The sequence below is a fragment of the Drosophila bipectinata genome, chromosome 2R (assembly GCF_030179905.1).
Source record: "Drosophila bipectinata strain 14024-0381.07 chromosome 2R, DbipHiC1v2, whole genome shotgun sequence".
In the NCBI taxonomy this organism is placed as follows: domain Eukaryota; kingdom Metazoa; phylum Arthropoda; class Insecta; order Diptera; family Drosophilidae; genus Drosophila; species Drosophila bipectinata.
The window spans coordinates 19,821,839-19,843,015 of record NC_091737.1 but is presented as its reverse complement, the minus strand read 5'-3'; the positions used below and the strand labels follow the sequence as shown (position 1 = coordinate 19,843,015).

At 41.1% G+C, this 21,177-nt stretch overlaps 3 protein-coding genes across 7 annotated transcripts in view; 2 read left to right on the top strand and 1 right to left on the bottom strand.

The window, feature by feature from the left end:
• Positions 1 to 21,177, bottom strand: part of Prosap (SH3 and multiple ankyrin repeat domains prosap) — a 60,361-nt gene that overhangs the window by 18,462 nt on the left and 20,722 nt on the right. For 4 of the 5 annotated variants that reach the window (XM_070279107.1, XM_070279103.1, XM_070279106.1 and 1 more), the window contains exons 2-3: positions 18,918 to 18,989; positions 12,589 to 13,034 (exon numbers count right to left, since the gene is read on the bottom strand). In XM_070279107.1, the coding sequence (XP_070135208.1) occupies positions 12,589 to 12,756 (168 nt within the window). In that variant the 5' untranslated portion in view covers positions 12,757 to 13,034; positions 18,918 to 18,989. The remainder of the gene's footprint in view (positions 1 to 12,588; positions 13,035 to 18,917; positions 18,990 to 21,177) is intronic. The other variant, XM_070279104.1, reaches the window with a different exon arrangement.
• Positions 10,762 to 11,530, top strand: LOC108119255 (uncharacterized). The gene is made up of 3 exons (XM_017232364.3): positions 10,762 to 11,133; positions 11,199 to 11,334; positions 11,395 to 11,530. The coding sequence occupies exons 1-3, from the start codon at positions 10,912 to 10,914 to the stop codon at positions 11,481 to 11,483; spliced, it is 447 nt and encodes a 148-aa protein (XP_017087853.2). The 5' UTR covers positions 10,762 to 10,911; the 3' UTR covers positions 11,484 to 11,530.
• On the top strand, positions 11,566 to 12,428 carry LOC108119254 (uncharacterized). Its single transcript, XM_017232363.3, has 3 exons — positions 11,566 to 11,916; positions 11,967 to 12,090; positions 12,146 to 12,428. The coding sequence occupies exons 1-3, from the start codon at positions 11,647 to 11,649 to the stop codon at positions 12,241 to 12,243; spliced, it is 492 nt and encodes a 163-aa protein (XP_017087852.1). The 5' UTR covers positions 11,566 to 11,646; the 3' UTR covers positions 12,244 to 12,428.

Sequence of the window (21,177 nt, the reverse complement as noted above, 5' to 3'; positions counted from 1 at the left end):
GTAAATGGGGAAATCCTCAAGGAATGTAATGACATTTTTTGGGGGTGGCTCCCCGGCGGGTTGACAAACCTCAGAAAATTCGATTTATTTAGGCAAGGAATTTTCCATTTAAAAGGTAGCTACTCCAAAGAATTCATTTGTTTTTAGGGCAGAGCTTGGTAAAACCCAAAACTCGAAATAGTTTTTGTTACAAATTGATTTAATTATGTTTGTGGAATGGTTAGGTAGTAGTAGCAGTACCCTTCCCTTTTTCGTTTTGCATACAAAACTCATCCAAATCACATTGACCCTCTTTCCTGGCACTAAAAATGGCTGTAAGGCCTTTGCCTGTTAGAGATGCTGGCAGCCATTTGCCCAATCAATGCAACACCAAATGGACAACGGACAAGCGGACAAGCGGACAGTGGACAAGCGGACACCGACTAACTGCAAACAAGTTGGCAAACAAACTTCCGTCTCAGTGCACTTCAACACGCTGTGTTCTGGGCTCTGGTGACTGATGCCAGCTTATTGTGACCCAGATAGACTGCCATCGGTCAGGAAAGAAAGCGCACTAAAGGTGCACATAGCGACAGATGGATAGAGATGGCTGCAGGCTCTCGGAAAGAGACAGATAGAACAGCAAATACCAGATATAGCCACCATTAGCTGAGTGGCTGGCTGGCTGGCTGTATGGCTGGCAGGCAACTCAAATCAACCTCAGTTGACAGCTTGGGGGCTGAGCCCTTCGGACTCGGCATCAAATGATAATAACCAGATTGGATTGGAAAAAATCATTTCAAGACCAAGATGGAGGCCAGAGAGAGACCTTTGGTATCAAATTTTCAAGAGTTTATAAGGTATTAAGGGATTTTTATATTTTTAGAGGGATTAAGACTGACTAAGCTGGAAAAATAAAAGAAAGGATGGGGAAATATTCACTATATTGGGTATAGAACACTATATGATACCTGGTACTTTTGTAGACTTCATGGTGTTGGAAACTCTCACTGTTCTTCATACTTCCTATATTTTATAGGGACTTTTCTATCTCTAATAGTTATATTTATAAAAATACTATACTATACCCGTTACTTGATATGGTCTATAGACCTCTTGACAAAAATTCAATAAAAGTTACCTTCAAAAGACTTTATTTAGGAACTTTATATTAAAAATCCAACATCTGAAATCCGTAAAAAATAAAACACCCTCTAAAAAATCTTTCAGTGTACTACTAACATCTTTTTTTAGATTTTTCCAAAACTCTGCACATGTGGCAACTGAAAACTTACTTTATTTCGCTTTAATGTTTAAACAAAAAAGTGCAACAGAGAATTGCAACTGCAGGCTCAGGTGTGAAAAAATAACAAATTAAAAACTGATATATATATTTTTAGGCTCTCCAGGCGTAAACCGAATCCAAAAAAAATAAATAAACCCAATGACTGATAAAAACCAGCTGCCCGGCCAAGTGTGAAAATTTGAAAGAGACCAGCTGGGTGGGCATATTGTCATTGATTAAGATTTTTGTGGATTATTTTTTTTCGAATTTTCCGCAAGACAGCAAGCCATGTTCTTTGGGGTTCTGTGAGGCGGATTGGTTAAATTTGAATTCTTTTTTTCTTGGCGGGGCTTTAGTGGCAGCAACTTAACGGTAAATGGAGGCAAAAGGGTGCCCACAAATGGTAAAAGCAACTTCGAATGCGAAATTTATGCAGCCAGAGAGTTGCCATTGCCGTTGCAGCTGCGATGGAAAAAAAAAGTATCTTTTTATACCCTTGCAGAGGGTATTATAATTTTGTCCAAAAGTGTGCAACGCAGTGAAGGAGACATCTCCGACCCTATAAAGTATATATATTCTTGATCAGGATCACCTCCTGAGTTGATATGAGCATGTCCGTCTGTCCGTCTGTCCGTCTGTCCGTCTGTCCGTCTGTCCGTCTGTCTGTCCGTCTGTCTGTCTGTCCGTTTCTACGCGAACTAGTCTCTCAGTTTTGAAGCTATCGTCTTGAAACTTTGCACACACCCTTCTTTCCTTTGCACGCAGTATATAAGTCGGAACGGCCCGGATCGGCCGACTATATCCTATAGCTGCCATATAACTGATTGATCGGAAATGGTATAACTTTGGTGTTTTTAGAGTTAGAGAATTCAAATTTGACAAGAGAGCTATTTTTGGCAAACCATTACGACATGCCAAATTTCATAAGGATCGGCCGACTATATCTTATAGCTGCCATATAACTGAACGATCGGAAATGACCCAACTTTCGTGTTTTTGAAGATAGAAAGCTGAAACTTAATACAGATTATATTTTTGGCCAGATGATCCAACCTACCAAATTTCATTAGGATCGGCCGACTATATCCTATAGCTGCTATATAACTGAACGATCGGAAATGACCCAACTTTTGTGTTTTTGAAGATAGAAGTTTGGGACAATTTTAGGTTTCGTTTTTGTATTATAATAAATTGGGAAATATTATCATATTCTCATAAGGATCGGCCAACTATATCCGATGTTTGCGATATATATCCGGTTTTAACTGCAAGGGTATATAAACTTCGGCTCCGCCCGAAGTTAGCTTTCCTTTCTTGTTTTTTTTGGTTTTTCTTTATTTCTTGTCTTGGCCCGGCCAATGGGAGGAAAAACTTGGAAAAACTGACCGCAGCCATATTTGAGAACAGAGAACGTGCTGTGGCAACGGCTCGTTCTGGTCCTCGTTCGTTCTGACCCAACCGGGCACTCTGTCCACTCGTTTGGACTTGAATCAATCGTCAGAGTGGAGTCCAGAGGAGGTCCAGGAGGTCTTTGCGGCCTGGTGGCCCTTTATTTACGGTTCAGTACGACTGGCGGAGGTGGCCCGGGACCAGGGACCAGAGACCATCCACAAATTGCTAGTCTAATGATAAATTTGTTTCACTTCAATGTGGAGCAGAATTCAGAGGAATGTTCGCTGGGCCGGCATGGCTATATTTTTGGGTCAAGTCGAGTCGGTGGATTGGCACTTGTAATTAGGGAAACATTTTCCAGGTACTTGGTTTTGTGGTAATGATAATAAACATGTGGCCAGAGACATGGCTATCAGCTGGCCATCACTGTGTTGGCCAAAAAGTGGCAAAAAGTGTTAACCAAAAAATTACTGACAATTGCAGAGTTTGAAATCTCACAGCTCGTAAATCGATGGCCATTCAATGAATAAAAAAAGTGGGAATATGTTTAAAAAATACACTGGAAATTAATCAGAGAGAGTCTGGGTTTAGTCTTTGGTCTTCCAAGGCTAAGCTTGGTTATTAAATATTTACAACTAAGCTTTATAGTTTAAATATTTTCATAAAATATTATAGATTATAATATTTTTTTCTATCTGCATGTAACCCCCCTTTTGTCGCTTTTGGGGCGTCGCCTGGCGCGCGAATTATGCCACCAACGAGCCAGAAAACGCGAAATCTTTTTTCTTTTGGCCCTCCTCTTCCCCCCCTATCGCAGCTGAGCTCTGAATTCTCCAGTCTACAGTCTGCATTCGGCACTCTGCTTTCTGCCAAAATTGCAATTGGAGATTTTATGCCAGTTGCAACTGGCATGTTGCTGCCGAGATGCTGCACGTGCGCCGTATCTGGGAAACGAGTTTTTCTTTATATTTATTTTTTTGGGTTGCTACTTTAATTTAGCCAGCCGCATGGCAAAGGCGGCTTGTGGCCCAAAAAAATAACAAAATAACTCTTGGCAGAGTGGAAAATACAAAACACGCTGAAGGACATTTCGTTTCAGAGGCCAATGGGGCAGAAAAACTAAAGAAAACTAAGAGAAAAATAAAGAAAATACCAAGGATATTTGATAAATATTTTTTTCTACCTATAGAGTATCTCCCTACCTTATATACTCTTTTCTATAAAGAGAACAAATCTACGAAAAAAGCCTTTCCAAATAACAACAAAAAAAAGGGGCGAAAAAGCAAATGGCTCAGAAAATTGTATCGAACTATCTGCGGCTTGTTTGAATTTGACTTGCAGGCTTAGCTCTTTTCTGGATGGCTGGCTGCCGTTGCCATTTTCTTGCTCCTTTTGGCCAAAGTCAATTTTACAAGCAATGAACTCGAGATATTTTCTGCGATCCTCCAGCATCTCAGCGTTCAACTCCTCCATCTACTTTTGCTCTCGAGTCTTGCAACATTTCGCTGCAAGCATTCTGGGCTGGCGTCAAAAGTTCTTTTCTGTGGCGTTAGTTGCAACTAGGGCCGGGACACGCCCACTAAATTGCCAGCATATTTGCTGCCAAAGAGATGGAGAGCTCCCCTTTTGCCTGGCTTATCGTTGTACTTTGGCAGTACGTTAAAATAGCTCAAGTGGTTGCAGTCAAGAGCGGAGAAGGGGCTGGGATGATGTGTATAGGGAGGAGTTGGGGCATTCAACCTGGTCCACAACACATTCCTCACTTGTGGTGCCTTTGGCACAGTTATCCAGGCACGGAGAGAAAAGGTTTACTTTGTGGGTCTTAAACTTGTAGGATTTATGGAGGGAGAGAAGTACCGGGTATCATATATATCATAAGTTCCTCATACTAAATAGCTTAGTACCTATTCTTCATTTAGAGCAGTTTCTTGCAGTGCTATTCTCTATACTTGGTCTGCCCAGGCACCTTCTCAGCCCAACTGGATTCGCGCCAATTGAGCTGTGATTTAAGCCATAAATGGCTCAAGTGCGAGATTGAGATACTCGAACACTTGCTTGAACTTCATATACGGGTCTCTTACCTGCAAAAGCCAAACAAAAAACCAAACTAAACACATCCAAAATGAAGAGACAGCCGAGTCCCAACTTGGATGTGCCGCAATAATGGCTAATCGTAAGTAATGTGTGTTTTGTTCTCAGAACAATGCTGGTATGTAGTACTGCCCCGATCATCATAATTATAATATCCGTTATGGGGAGTACATGGGGATGGGATGCGATGGTAGCATCCATACCCGCTTCAGTGCTCAATTTATATAAACATTCTATATTCACACAAACGACATTTTAAAACAAATTGACGCAAACTAATGAACATAATCTACTGAACACCGAGAGTATGGATGCGAACGGGACCGGAAGTTCTTCATTGTTCGGTGCTGGGGCGTCGGAAATTGAAAAGCAACCCAAAACCAACATCAAATTTAAATTTGCACAAAAAAAACCAAATAAAAAGAGTGCCAAAGTAAAACAACATAAAAGTGCCATTAAAAATTTAGTTGGAGGGCAGCTCAAACGGAATTACACTTCATACATTCTGGCATATGTGGGGGAAATGGCATTTGAGTGAGTGCCTTTTATTTTTTGGAGTGTATGTGTGGGGCTTAAAATTGAACTTGCGCGGTTTAATTTGCCGCCTGCCACACCCCAGTTACCTATTTTTTTATGCCATTTTAAACGCTTAAAACTTTCCGCGCTATTAAAATACACTTGTTTGCTTTTTTGCCAGGAATTTAATATGAATTTTTAATGGTTAAATATTTTCAACATCAGTCATAGGTAATAGTAGTTCCTGCTATACATTAGCATCGACTTAAGGTAATACCGAAACGCCCAAATACCTTATTGATTTTGTGACGCAGAAGTAGACAGTTTGAGAGCCACTAGTAATTACTTTCTGATCGACACGAGTCGATAACTACTAGTGATGGTCCCCTAACTATTGCCAAAGTGGTACAATTACCTCTGGCTTTTGTCTGATCTGTAGCACTCCCTCGCGGAATTGTTGTGACTCTATTATTGTTTGAAGCAATTACCTCGCTTTATGCAACTTTCATTGAAAAACGAACGACAATAATTTAATTTCACAGTCAAGGTCGTTTAAAGGGCAATGCCTTACACAATTGGTCAGGTAGGGTTGTAAAAAATACATTTATAATCTTTTTATTCATTTTTTTGAACAACAAACCCTGTGCTTTGTGTCATCGGAAATTAGCAACTTTTGCTGAAAAACAAAATAATAAATATCTATTATCAACCAAATACCTCGAGAATCCGGCTACCCATGAACATAAAAAAGAGACACCTCCCCCCAGCAGGCCACAAAAGTTGGAAGCGGTATACATATCTCTCGTCGCGAGTCGGTTGTTTATGAAAAGTTTTGTAAAATTATTTGCTGGCTGGCAGATAAAGTGTCAGAAATTTTGTTGAAATTCTGCTGCGGCCAGAAACCGCATCGGAATGTCCACGATAATGTTATCGAAAAGTGTCCAAAGGCAAAAGGAAACCACTCGTGTTCTCCCTTTTCTTTTTTTGGTGTTGAACCACCAACCTCTACTATTAACTCCATGTCTTGCTCCATTTGCGAATGCCTGAAGCTGCATTTTCCCTATTTTTTCAATTTTTTGCATTTTAATTGAATTAAAGGAAAGAGGCAGGCGTTGGGGGCGGGAGGGTGTCTTGGCAAAAAGAAATAGAGTTCCTGGTCGCGTGTGTGCTGAACTGGAGGATGGGGGACACCAGGGACACCACCAACTCTTGGCCATAAATCTGTAACTGTTTGCTGTACTTGACACATTTCGTAGCTGGAACTGAGGCTGTCTTGCCGCGAGGAGAAATAAAAGGAAAACCAACCGTGGAGTGGAGTGTTGCAACCAAATATTTGCGTAGGTGTGCAACGGCGTGTCGCCCCAGGCCCCATGGTGTGTGTCAATTAAAATTAAGCTTTAAATTTAATAAATTAATAAATCTTTAACAGATTTCTGTTCATGCACTTTCCGAATGTATATATTCAAGTGTATTATTGCCAAAAACGAACCTTAAACCAAAAGGCCACCTGTGCGAGTTATTTCACAGATACATATTTGCGATTGGATATCGGAGACGGAAGTATAGCCGTTGGCAGTATCACATCCAGATCAGATTCAAATATGGCAGCGTATCATTTATTTATTTGTTTTTTTCCAACGAGGTCCCGGTCATGTTGCGTATACGCAGCGTGGACAGCCGCAGCATTTCCATTCCATTCCATCCGAGAGTTGTCAGTGTTTGTGTTTAAATGTTTAATTTGTTTGCCGTTTAATTAAATAAAGAAAAAAGCGCCCAGGAGCAGGAGCAGGAAAAAAATTAATGAAAACAAAACATTTTAATTAATAACGAGGGAATGTGGTTGGCGGTGTTGCATGTTGTTTTTCGTATTTTGTTGGTAGTTGCTGTCATGCCGCATAACAATGTTCTTGGTTTATGGATGTACATGTACATATATGTATATGGATGTAGGCATATGATTCGCATTTACATGTTTAGCCTATATATTTTAAATATCACGCATACGTCATGTCAGCCGGGGAGGAGACCGAGGCTACGGCCATAAAACTCTTTTTTTATGAATTTCATTTAATTTAATTTTACTTTTTGTACACTTTATGATTTCAGAGTGTTGTGTGTTTGGATAAATGAAACATTCCGAATTTGCATACATCGTGAGGATACTCAAATATTTATTCGCACTACGTGATTGCTTATAGTGGATACGTATGACGACGACGCGACCTCTACAACATGCGACAGCATACACATTGTGCCCCCACTGAGCCATCAAATGGTTATAAAACTTTACCACTTCATTGTCCTGGCTCCTCCTGTTCTCGCCTAGTATAAAATTCAATCTCGGTCTAGATTCTAGAGGCTCTCAGCGCTACCCAATCGACCGTAGAGTGTGGATGGTGGCGGAGGAGAGCACGGCCTTCTATCGGATGCGGCATCGCCATCAGAGTCTTTATGGCAGGGAACAATGGCTTCAGCCAGGCAGGAAGCTTTCTCCTTCAAGGGAGCGAATTATCCACAAAACTATGTGACATTCTTGCGATTAAATGCACGGCAAGAAAAACAGTAAAATATAATTTGATAAAAGGGCTTTGATTTTAGATAAAATAAGAAAGAAAGACTCTATGATACCCGATGCTCCTCACGACTACGAAGGTCCCTAGCTATCGATACTTTTTGGATATGATACCTAATACTTCTCACAACTATCGTTTAAGTTTGGGACTCATAAACGAAAGATCTCAAGCTATCAATACATTTTCAAGCATTATTAATGCAAAAATCGATACATTTAAAGTAAAACTACTAACATAATGCCCAAAGTCTTTGTTGAACATTTTATCAGAAAGCAGAAAATTCCCTTAAATTCTTCCTGTGACCTCTTGTATGAAAGGCAGTCGGAATGAATAATGCCATTGGCTTGGGCCAAGTTAAGTTCATACCGGAATTAACGGTTCAATGGAAAGACACAGTGTCTTCGAGATGGAGGCACCCAGATGGGTCCTGCAACTAGGTCTCTATGCCACTTGAGCTGAATGGTTGGGGGGAAAATGTTGGAAAATGGGGAAATGGAGGCAGAATGCGTGGTGGGAGTGGCGGCCAAGTCGCTGAAATGATGTCGTGCGTGCGCAAACTATGCGACGTCATTAAATCTAACGAGTTTCTAGGGGATTGGACGCCCGAAGGGTGGTTTAGGACTAAGTAGGAGGCTTTTGGGGCTGCCAGGACGAAGTGCCGCCATGCAAAGTGTCTACAGTTTCAAAAATATTCCAGCAGAAGAGAAGCTGAACAAAAACTTTTCACAGTAATTTCCCCCAAAAAGCGACTTAAGTACTACAGCCGACTCGTATGTGACTTGGTTTCTTGTTGCGATCTGGAATTACACATTAACTTGGCTTAATTGGAAGAGCCGACCATTAACAGAGGCCTTAATTGCCATTGTGTTGGTATGACAATTTCCGCCAAAGGATGCCAGCCAATTTGAGCTCAAGATTTATTTTGTTTACTTCCCTAAATCAGTTCTTCAATTGATTCAAGTTAGGGGATTTGAGAGGAATGGGCCAAATGGCTAAAAGCCATTTATCTCCTTTTGTTCGCATACATTTTGGCCATCAAGGGGTTAGTTGGAAAACTAATGGCCATTTTATGTAAATGCTTTTTTGGATTTGAAATATGATCTAGTTCCTTATCATAATGCCTCGAAAAATGTTCTCCAGTAAGCTTTCCTTTCTGGTTACTTATCTGTTTCTTAAAGTTCAAACCAAAAACAGAAAGCCTTACAAGCAAATCAACTTAGAGACCCCAAATCGAAACTGAAACCGGTAGGTAACGCCCACCCAGAAATCGGATCAAAGCCAAAAGTCGGCTTAATATCAGATCAGAAAAGCTTCAGAGTTCGGCTTTGATTAGCAGGCGGAAGTCGAGAGGCCCGAGGCCCACACACCACTGCAAACTGGAGCAGATTGACCCGGCGATTGACTGATTGACTAACTGAGTGACTGACAGACTGACAGACACTGCAACTGACTGACTGACTGATTGATGGATGGTGGGAGCCACTGGTTTAATTGAAGTTCGCGGCGCAAATGGAAGACAAAACCATTGCAGATCCCAGAAAAAAAAGACCCAATCATAAATTTATGATACCCGTCGCCAGTCGTCAGGTGTCCCAAGATAATGGCCAACCAACCACCCCACCTCTGACGACGACTCCAACGACCGATAAAATGTGAAATTATTGCCACTCACGTTTGTCTTTTGCCTGCGGGATTTACTCAGCCATTCTTGGGTTATCGAAGGCTCTCAAAGAACAGGAAAGAGCCACGGAATGCCTTCAATTGGGCTGCAAATATTTGCGCGATGATAGCATAACACGTATTCTTTATGACCGGGCTATATATATACCCAGTTTACCTGTTTATGGCCGGTCTATGTTCTGGGCCGTAAGAGCAGGCGATAAGATATGCACTAGTTCGATGATTGATATACGACTGTGGAAGCAGGAAATGTGCCGACCAACTGATATGCTTTTCAGTTTTTAAAACATGATTGCTACAAAGGGGGAAGAGCCTTCCACTAAATCCAAAAAAGGATCAAATACCAGGACTCTGCGAGTTCCAAATCCATGTAATCCCCCACTTTTCAGAAATAATTGCAATGGAGTTTGTCCAATACCCGGAGTTTGTTTTGGTTCCCACACCACACACAACACCACAAACTGAAAATGTACAACATAATTTAGTCTGGACCACAATCAGAGCAACCACGCCCCCGTCAACCTGGCCCCCGCCCACTGTGTCACTTGCCACATGGTCCAAAAGACCGGGCCATGCAATTAGCTGGAGGTCATTGTGTTCGGTTCAGCGGAGTTCACTTCATATCGAGAATCCAATACGATTTTCAGGTTTCGTATTCGGTTTCGGTTTCAGGTTCAGTTCCAGTTTCCGTTTGCAATTTTGGCGGTTTGGATATTGAAATGGGCACGGCCCCCGCAGCTTGGATTGGCGCCTGACAGTGTTTCGACAGCAATTTGTTCAACAAATTTGTTATTAAATGAACACAATTGATTGGCCATTGTTTGGCCTTCATTAGTGGCGAAATAATAGGCCGCAATGAGTAGGGATCTATTGAATTTCAATTATACTATATAGTACATATATACACTTTCTCATTAATATCTGAATGGGTTGTAGCCCTCTTATTACCTTAGGTATTTGGTTCTTACTCTTAACCTTCCTGACAGACGGCCTCCCCCTTGACAGACTGCCATTCAATTGTCAAATATCTTTGGATCTGCAACGTCACGATTTTCCGACTGGCCTCACGACTTCAGTTGCCGGAAAAATTGCATTGAACTTCAAGCCAAGAGAGGGAAAAACTTAAAAAAAAATAAGAATTGAAACTTCACGAAGGCGCCTTGGGGCGTGGCCTTTTTTAAGGGCACGTGGCAGCTGCTGGCTGAATAAAATTTCAATCAGAAACAAATTGCTTTTCGATTCGAGTCAAAAATGATTTTAAGTTTGTGGGTCAAACCAAAATGGGTTAAGTTTGGTTGTAAATTTTGGCAGCTTTTTTGCAACTGCTGGGATTACAAGTACTTCTGATAAATAATTTAACAATTATAGTGCCCAACTCTGTGATTTCGAAACAATATGCTGTGCCATAAATGTTGCTACTTTGTGCCCCTGAACATTGGCTGCCTAATCATAAGCGGACTCTTCCTGAGCTACCACGTGGGCGAGGTGCTGACCCACACCAACGACACCATATTCCTCAAGGACGCCGCCCAATACAAATGGATACCAGTACTCTTTGCTCCCCTGTACACGGGCAGCATTATATCGTCGATGCTTCTCATCTATGGAGCCTATAAGGTGAGCCCTCTTTTGGAGCTTGGACCATCCTCTCAAGAACTTTCTTTTCTATTGCCCCATTCTAGCAGCGGAAAGGCTTCGTCTTGGTGTGGGTCATCATGCATGTCCCCATATTTGTGGCCTATCTGATAATGACCATCTGCGATGGAGCCCTCAAGAACCCACCGCCTCTAATAATCGCCATCCAGGTCATCATCGTAGGTGAGCTTTTCTAAACTTTACCAGAGTACTATATTTAATGGAAATATATATCCCTCATAGTGGGTCTCTTCTATTCCCTATTTGTGGTGCTATCGTACTACCAGTACCTCAATATTTCCGCCAACGAAGACGAGGAATACGAAATATGAAATGTATTTTATTTTTGAAAGAATTTAATAAAATTTTTCAATCTGAATTTGGGTCGATCGAGTCATCAGTGCTGACCTTGTCAGTTTATCCTTACACTTCCCAAGATCTACACATAACAAGTTCTTTAAAACTTTCCAAACAAGGCAGCAAGAACCCTCAACCATGGCCTGCCATTGTAGGTATTTGATTAAGTTCCTCACAAGATGCTGCTTCTGCTACAAGCTCCGCTTCGGGGTCATGATGTTCGGCTGCATCTTCTTCATGTGGTTCATCTACCTGACCTTCGGCACTGCCTTCATGATGGAGTCCATCTTCCCCAATGAATACCAATCGGGAAAGGGACCCTGGTCAGCGTCTGCCCTCAAGACCACCATGGTATTTTCATTTTTCGGAATCTTGTCATCCGGATTGCTGTGCATTGGTGTCCATAATGTAAGTATTCTTTGAAAGCATAGTCTAAGATCTAACTCTATGGCCTTTAGAACAATGAGATGCTCTTTCTACCATTTCTGGTATTTGCACCCATTTGGATTTTGGTTCATATACTGGCCCTGGCCCTCTATGCCTTTAAAGTGGTGGTTATACTCCTTTTAGTCTTAACTATACGTGAGTTTAGAATACTAATCATAGATTTTAGATGAAACTTTATAATCCCCTGTAGTAATTCTCATTTATGCCTGGCTTGTTGTGTGGTCCTACTATGTGGAACTGCTCTTCGCCTACGACGATGAACTGGAAACTGGAACCCGCTACATTTAAGATCTGATCGGAACATCAAGAGGTTCCAGTACTTTATACTTGGGACCTATATAGAGCATTCAACTAACGTTCCATTACATGATTCCTCGTGCCATTCTGACGTATATACACAGAGAGAAAATTATAGTGTCAAAAATTTACAAATCCCTAAATTGTTTGTTCCATTAAAGTTTATAAAAACAAAAGCTTTTTCTCTGTGCATTTAATTCATGGCACACATGGGGGCATGCAACTCCGCATTCGCTCCAAATACAGTGTGGGATATAATGATAATGATTGCTATTACGATTAGAGAGAGAGAGAGGGAGAGGGAGACTATCGCTATAATGACAGTGACCGACATACCTTCGGCAGCGAGGCAAGCACCTGCTGCTTGACATCCCAGACGAGCCGCTCCGATGGGAACTGGAGGCACTTGTAGACGTTCAGCTCCGGCACGTGGATCCGCACCAGCAGCCATCCGTCCCGGGGCTCCGGCGGCGGCTCATCGTCAAACGCCCCCGGCCCGGACATGGCGTCCGTATTGGCCGGGTTCTGTTTGACCTTGGGCGTGGGTGGGTGGTACGTCGTAATTTTGACGGCTTTTAATTCGCACTTTTTGAAGGCGAAATCGGAAGTACTCCCGCTCGGGGGGAGTTTGAATTTTTTCTTAGATTTTTCTCAGTATTTCCTTTTTAATTAATAATGTAGATTTTTTTTATTTGTGAAATCCAAAGTAGTTTTATTTAATCTGCTGATGGAATCTGTTTCGTTGGGACATTTCTAGAAACACTCTGTGGCGCATGATTCTTCTGAAAAAAATAAAGAAATAAATATTATTATTTAAACTACAAGTGTATTATAATTTTTTAGTACTATAGTTACTACTATTAAGCTTTATTAACCATAACTTTTATATGGCAATTGTAATGAACTTCCTGCTCAGAACCTAAAAGACACATTAATAGCTATTAGTTCCCTGTTTCAGCCAATTAAGTCATAAATTTCTTTTCCAGTTAATTCATTTGCATTATTCCCAAGTACATATGGTAGAAATAAAGCCCCTTCCGCCCATCCACAGACTTCCCAGCGAAAATAAAACTCGTTTCCACAGCACTTAACTCGCAAAACTTAATTTGTAAATTGGTTCACTATTTCTAAAAAAACAAAACTCATTGCAGTTTTCTACGCACTACGTACGCTCCCTTGCAACTGCCACAAAAAAAAAGTGAAAAGAAAACAGACAAGCCGCAGAAAACATTTCTCGTTTGTTGATTACGGTTTGATATTGACATTTTGTGGCTGCAACACTGCACTGCCGCTGCAGTTGCAACTGCAATTATGCACAAATTAAATTCACACGCTAACCCCAAAACGGAGGCAGAGGCGGGCATGTACTAGAGCATGTAAATGTGTGCCAATGGCCCGCTGACAGTTGTCGCCTTTGTGCCACACTCGGTAAGAGGTGGGCGGAATGGGTTAAATGCTTACAGAAAAAAATATAAAAAAAAAAAAACAGAAACATCTGCAGCACAGCCTGCATTTTGTCGCATTTAATTGCGAGCGTGTTGATTGCATTCAACTAGTGAGTGTCGGCGGCGGTAAACTACATACTATGTTCCAGAGTGTAAATGGAAAACGCTCTGTGGAAAAAAGATAAATCCTAATTGAGTATAAGGCGAGTGGGTGGCGCGAAAGGGTGGTGGAGCCGGCTCAGTGGAGCCAGGAGCTGAAAAGGTGGCCGTCAAAGGTAGTGATCCAAATGGAAATTCATTAAAACAGAGGATTTTTGCCAAATAAGCAAAAAAGGAGATGGTAACTGCCTTTAGTTCAACGTTCAAAAGCTATAGAATGTTATTTAATTGTGTTATTTATCGGAGGGTTTCTGAACTATATGATACCCGGTACTCTAATCGTTTAATTCTTCCAGTAAACACTCCATCACGCTGCATAAAAATCCTGAGACAAAATATTTTTAAGATTTTTTGTTCATTTTTCCTGATGGGATCCCTTGAAAATTAGGTTTTCCCCTATAGGGCCCACTGTGATGGCTATATCGTCCCCAATTCTCATCCGATTCTCAAGCGGAGTACCTTAAACGATTTGTGGATCGATTCTCCACCATTCTGCATCAAAATCCCGAGACAAAATATTTTTTACATTTTTTGCCAATTTTTCCTGATGAGATCCCTTGAAAATGGGGTTTTCCCCTATAGGGTCCACAGCGATGGCTATATCTTCCCCAATTCTCATCCGATTCTCAAGCGGAGTACCTTAAACGATTTGTGGATCGATTCTCCACCATTCTGCATCAAAATCCTGAGACAAAATATTTTTTAGATTTTTTGTTCATTTTTCCTGATGGGATCCCTTGAAAGTGGGGTTTTCCCCTATAGGGCACACAGTGATGGCTATATCTTCGCCAATTCTCATCCGATTCTCAAGAGGAGTACCTTAAACGATTTCTAGATCGATTCTGCCCCATTCTGCATCAAAATCCTGAGACAAAATATTTTTTAAATTTTTTGTTCATTTTTCCTGATGGGATCCCTTGAAAATGCGGTTTTTCCCTATAGAGTCCACAGCGATGGCTATATCTTCCCCAATTCTCATTCGATTCTGCGTCAAAGTCCTTCAACAATACCTTTCTTTTTTTATTAACAACCTGTTTAAATATAAGGAAATAAATACAAGCTTTTAATTAAGAACCTAAATAAACTTTTAATTTACTTTAGACGCTTTAAAAGCAAATATAAACGCTTTTATAAACACTTCCCTCGATATACTTCCCTTGAAGCTTTCCTTAAACATTTATTTTTATATGAAAAGATAAAAAATGTACTAAATAAATAGTCACCCTCTTTCCGCTGGTTCAGTGGCCCCTTTTGAAAACAGAAAAAGATGTCACGGTCAAAAAACTTCAGCGCCATACATAAATTAAGAAGAAATATCGATAAAAGTAAATGCGAGAAATGAAAACTGCGTTTAAACAACTGACTTGGGCTGGGGAGTTAGTTGGCATGAAAACGAAAACAAAACGCTCGCTCACCTTGGCCGCCAGCCCGCCACTTGGCTGTCAATCAAAAGAAATACAAAAACCAACGAATTTTCAAGCTGTTCAAGTGAAATTATCAAAAAACGACGACACGCTACACAAAAAAACACAAAAACAACTAAACAACAATTTGAAATGGAGTGTCGTCGCGAGACTTCTGTTTGGTGATAAGAGAACCTGGCCAAGGCATTGGCAGAATTTAAGATTGCCTTGGATGAGCCCAAAAGTAATAGAGGTGATAAGGCGAAAGTGGCGTTTTGTTGGGATTTTTTGCTTGTTGATTACGTATACGCCACGTGGGCCGCCAACTCATTCAACGAAGACAACAAGTGCCAGGCCAGGTAATATCATTCTTTGGCCTATTTTATTAGCCAACTTGGCCAGTCAGCATTTGATTTTAATTGAAATTCGAGGCAGTTTCAGGACACTGCCAAGCTGGCGAAAAATAATGTTGATTTCGCACTTAATTGGAAAAGTTACTGGGCAGTACCCCATAATGGACTCTCCCAACTGAAATATGTTCGACGGGCATATGGTTTGCCTGATTTACTGCCCAGTGGCCACCACATACATAATTCCCCTCGATTTGCAGCCATTTTTCACTTGAGTTTAATAGGAAAATTGTGCCCGACCGACCTTAGTGCGAAATGTACTTATTGGGAAGCCACTGGTCGAGCTGGTAGATCTGAATTTATGGTTTTAGTTTTTATTTATTTAGTTTTCGGGTTTTTGTTTCCCCAACAGACAGCTGTCAAAGTAACACTACCAGGTGCTGCTCTCTCCACCCTACATAAAATCAATTTGCGGATATCTGTCTGACCTGTCCTGGGATGTCGGTTGTCGGGTGTCGGCTGTCTTGGGACTGACAGCTTTCGGGTTTTTGGCCAACTTCGAGTCTGGGAGGAAACATTTATTGCATAAGTCCGAGTTATCTAAGGAGGGCTCACTTTTTATGAGGGAAGTATCAATTTGTTTGACATATAATTGGGCTGGGTAAACATTAATTGGTTCTGCGAGCAACACAACAGCCGATTGATAAACAGAACAGAGACTGTCATTCAGGGCACACGGCAAGATAAAAGGAAAAACAAATAAAACTTTATAGTTTTAAACAATAAAAGAGATTACTTTTTTATTGGTTCAAGATTTAATAATGCTCTGAATCCATAGCCATAGCCACTTTCGGGCCTGGCCCACTCGAACATCTGGAGAGCTCTCCTTCACTTGTTACCGCACTTCCCACTCCTGCCGGCGCCTGCCACCTTGTTGCAGGCAACCTCCTTGAGCTAAGTGCTTGTGACACTTGCCTCTCAAGTCTTTATGACAGGCGATGAAATTTTATTTGCCCAAAAGTGTGACAAACTGGAAATGACAAAGTGCCCCAAATGTAGCTGCGCACCAGCTGTGGCACCAGACTCGGCTTTAAGACCTGAACCAAAGGTTAAAGGTTAGGGTTTATTTCGCTCAAGTTTTAAATGTGCCACATCGAATGGGCTTAGGCGGGAATTAGTTGCGGCAAGGAGTCGTCCCTGGAGCGGGGCGACTTTAGTGGGTCAGTGGAGGGTCCCATTGGGCTGGTTCGAATGCGCAACTAAATGCGACTCGAGATGCATGTGCCACACATCAATAAACTCTACACAGGAAGAAAATAATATGCATTCCAGTATAAACCTGAGACCTGAAATTATATTTGTAAAAATAATTGGTTTCGGTGTAAAAATATCCGGATAGAGCAACAGCATCGCTTATGCATAATGGCCCATGCATATTTAAATTGCCTCTGCCCCATGTTGCACGATGCAGTTGGTGCTGCTTTAATAGCAAATTACTTTTGTCATTCCAATGGCTTGCCGCTCAATCTTGTGGGGCGGTGTGGAGTCCTCGGGTAGCCACTTATTGTGGCATACTCTATTGTGGATGCTGCAAATAATTTGCCTTGGCCAGCACAAGCAGCAACAAAATCAGAGGCAACCATAAAAAATGAATGCAAAACGCAAAAGCCCCAATCCACCCGCACAAAACTTAATAATGTCCAACTATTATTCTTGCAACAGCCAGGGCTTACAGTGGAAATTATTAAATTTTATTATCAGGTTTCTTACTTTTGAGATTCTTTGAAAAGAACTAAAAGTTATCAGAACTGATTTTATTTCTATTATTAGTTTATCGATGTATCGATTTAACAGTGCTCATCGCTAAAGGACCTAACCAAAAATTATAACAATATTATATTTTAACAAACATAATCTAGAAGCTCCTCCCACTGTTACTCCGCCAAATCGAAGACGCCATTTTCCTGGGCGAATGCAGTGTTGCGTGTGCCGGAAACGGAAATGCGCACATAATTCCGTTAGAAAGCATGCAACAAAATGGCGCCCAGACCACCAGAGACGAGGGATCTCCTCCCAGAATACGGTCCAGAGGGCGGAATGGCAAGCAAAGTTTAATTAAATAACACTAAATGCAATTTCACCAGACTTCTCCAGGCTCCAGGCTCCATCTTGTGCTGAGACAGCAAAACATGTCTCCTACATCTCTGGCCTGGCTACTGGCTAATTTATTTTGCTATTTTCTGTTTATTTCGAATCGTAGAAGAATCGGAAAGAAAGAAAAGGCCCCACCAGTCAGAGCCAGAGGAGAACGAGATGAAACGAAAGCCAATGAGAGAAAAAAGCAAAAGAGGAAAACTTTAACCCCGAAACTTGTTTTCCAGTCACGTTCATTTTCAATCAAGTGGCATCATTATGCTCGCCAAACAAACTGAAACTGAAATACAAAAAAATAGCAAGCATAGAGAGAACCACAATTGGCTAATACAATACGGCCAAATTAGCCATAGAGGTTGTTGCGGGCCAGAGCCAGACCACCCCAAAGACTGCCCTTAACCCTCTCGGCTGTCAGTCCAAGAACAGCCATCAGCTGTCCTTTGTCTAGGCCCAGAGACCGGCAACGAATTATCTTTGGAAAACCACAGAACCCACTTACTATAGCCATCCACTTCCTGTTGAAACAAATCAGATAAATTCAATGCTTTAAAGCTCTACCTGTTTAGGGAGACAGTCTTCGAACAGGTGTTCCATTACGCCAACATATTCGAATAACTAGTGACGCCCAGCCGATCGAACAAATTATAAATCGTAAATCGACTCAATGAAACTATAAATTAATTGAATTCGAAAATATTTCACAAATCCCAAAGTGGAGCATTACGTCTTTTTGGCTAATTTCTATGTCAGCAGTTAGCATTACGTCAGAGGGAGCTAGAGCCCGAGCCATTAAGTCAAAAGTTGTATTTGTGCAATCAATGAAAATAAATTAAAAAATCCATTGGGCAAAAAAAAAGCACACACGACAGACACAGATTAAAATAAAAAAAAAAATAAGCAGAACAAAACTTTATGCAAATCCAAAAGCACAACAAACCGAACCGATTTAACCGGTTTATGGCGAATGCAGTGCAAAAATCTTTAAAAACCGAATCCAACAAATGACAACCGACAAGCGACATGTATACAGATGGACATGGAAACACGACCATAAAAAAGGTAACAACTCCCAGATATAAGAGATACATTAAATGTGGATAAAATTATGGGTTTTCGTGTTAAGCTGTGAGCAGCACAACCCACACACGACTTACCCCTCTCCAGGTTCTGTGTTCCTTTTGCCTAGAATCCAATGCTTCTCAAACTGTAGCTCGCTGCAAGCATATCTGCAAAGAAAATTATAACATTTATCATTAATTTAATGAATTTATAAACTAAAAAGTTGAACATTTACTCTCTGCATGACTTTTGATTAATTTTTCTTTAACGTGCAAATATTTTTTCTGTCAATTTTGCCAATAAATTCCATTTACATTGCCCCACCCACCCACTAATTTCATGGCTAGGATCTGGTCTTCCTTGGAGTTGGCTGGGCTGCTCCTTGCTGCCCTCAGGGCCATCAATCATACGCCATGTAAGCAGGCAGCAGGCATCAGACGAAGCACACAATCGAATCAATATCAGATACGGATGGAGGAGAGTGGGTGTTGTGGGTATAGAAATGCCATTTGCCAATTTCCATCACAGGCCAAGTCTGCCAGAGGAGCATCGGGTATCGGCCAGTCATAACAAATTCAGGGAACCATTTTGTTTATAAAGCAACTCTAGCTTATATATATCTTGTGTAAACAAAATGATTTTCAAGAATTTTTAATGCACACAAATCATTTTCTTAAGTGTATCCCCCAAGTTTTGACAGACTTTAGCGATAAACTGGTCCCGCAACTTGGGCCAGACACTGTCGGCTGTAATCATTGTTTGTTGTTGCGCCTTTGACACCAGAGTTTATTAAAAGATCTTACTTGGCTCCCTCTAATAACTCAATTCGGGTTTTATTTTTTTTTTCTAACCAACATTTAATTTTATTGACACATTTCAGTTGGCCAGAACCGTTGGTCGGTTGGCGGGGTAGAACGGGGGCGAGTAATTAAGCCTGATGACGTATCCAAAAATGTCTCGAAACGATTTTGTAACTTTGGCTGGCGCTGCCTTTCATGGAGAGACCAAGACTCGAACCCCACTCAATACAACTTGACCGAAAGCCAACAACGGCCACCATAACTGGTCAGAGCAAATGATTTTTAATAACTTTGACACTCATTAAACTCAAATTACATGCATTTGATTACGCAGCCATATGGGAGTCAAGTCTTTGCATTTTTTTTGGATTTTTTTTAAATTTTTTTCTCTAAACTTTAAGCCGCTTAAGTTTCATCATCTTATCATCAGAGATGAGAGACTTAGAGAGGCTTAGTAGTGAAGGTTAGTTACTCCACCAAAGTTCATCGACAATTAAAAGCCATTTAATTAACTTGGCTTGGATTAAGAGCCCTGATGGCAATGGCTCTTTAATTAGATCCTCAAAGAATTCAATCGTTTCTCGAGAAGAGAATCGTTGCTCTATAAAAAAAAGGTAATTAAATCAAAAGTGAAATTCTCACACAACCCGGGAGGCTTTTCTTGATAGATTAAAACACACTTGAATTAATTACTCACTTTGTCTTTTTTTTTTTTAAAGACTGACGGGTAATTCCCTGAACCCTGAACTTGACATCGTCTCTGAACCCTTCATGTGCTAACTTATTTTTAATTGCCAGTCTTGGCGAGTCTTGGCCAAGTCGCGCTCTGAGCCGCAATCGCTAAAACCTATTTTTTTACGAGTTGCAAACTCTGAGTGGAACGTGCTCGACTCGGAGTCTTCACTGTAGACTTGCTGCTTTTTGTGGCAAGTCTCTCGGGTCTTTTTTTGCCAAACGGGAAGTAAGCTCTCGAACTAAATCAGACGACTTACACTAAACTTCTCAATGGATTGGGCCAAGATCTGTGAAATGGCACGAACTTGGTCTTCTCGACTGGCTAATGGAGCTTCTGGAATGCGGCTGCATAATTCTTTGATTTTATTTTAGAAGAAACAAGAAGCACTTCCATGACACACGAAAATATAAAAATTAAAGCCATTCTTTGTCTCGCATTCCCACACAAATTAGAAGCAAATGAAAGAAAGATTTAAAGAAAATTTTAGGAAAATCACTCACGAACATATGGCTTGCAAAAAGAAAAAATGTGTCTGTGGCATACACGAAAACCCATCCAATTAAATCCAATCGACACTTGCCACAAAAGACTGAGAAAAACCAACTGAGAGACGCCACCGGAGAAACAAAAGCAAACCGAGGAAGTCTAGGCTTCTGGAGGGAAAATGGCAGGGAAAAATCGAGGAAAAAGACGACACCGTTAGCAGAATGACATGCAAAGTGCAGCTGCTTTTCAGGCATGCCACAGCTGAGGCACAAAAATACAAAACTGCACATGTGTGCATGCCACAAAACGGGGCAGCTCGAACTCGACAGCAAA

Excerpts from the sequence above, each read along its gene's own strand:
- LOC108119255 (XM_017232364.3), top strand. The coding sequence starts at position 10,912 with ATGCTGTGCCATAAATGTTGCTACTTTGTGCCCCTGAACATTGGCTGC. Across the intron at positions 11,134-11,198 it reads TCATCTATGGAGCCTATAAG|CAGCGGAAAGGCTTCGTCTT; the intron begins GTGAGCCCTCTT and ends GCCCCATTCTAG. Across the intron at positions 11,335-11,394 it reads CATCCAGGTCATCATCGTAG|TGGGTCTCTTCTATTCCCTA; the intron begins GTGAGCTTTTCT and ends TATCCCTCATAG.
- LOC108119254 (XM_017232363.3), top strand. The coding sequence starts at position 11,647 with ATGGCCTGCCATTGTAGGTATTTGATTAAGTTCCTCACAAGATGCTGC. Across the intron at positions 11,917-11,966 it reads TGTGCATTGGTGTCCATAAT|AACAATGAGATGCTCTTTCT; the intron begins GTAAGTATTCTT and ends TATGGCCTTTAG. Across the intron at positions 12,091-12,145 it reads CCTTTTAGTCTTAACTATAC|TAATTCTCATTTATGCCTGG; the intron begins GTGAGTTTAGAA and ends AATCCCCTGTAG.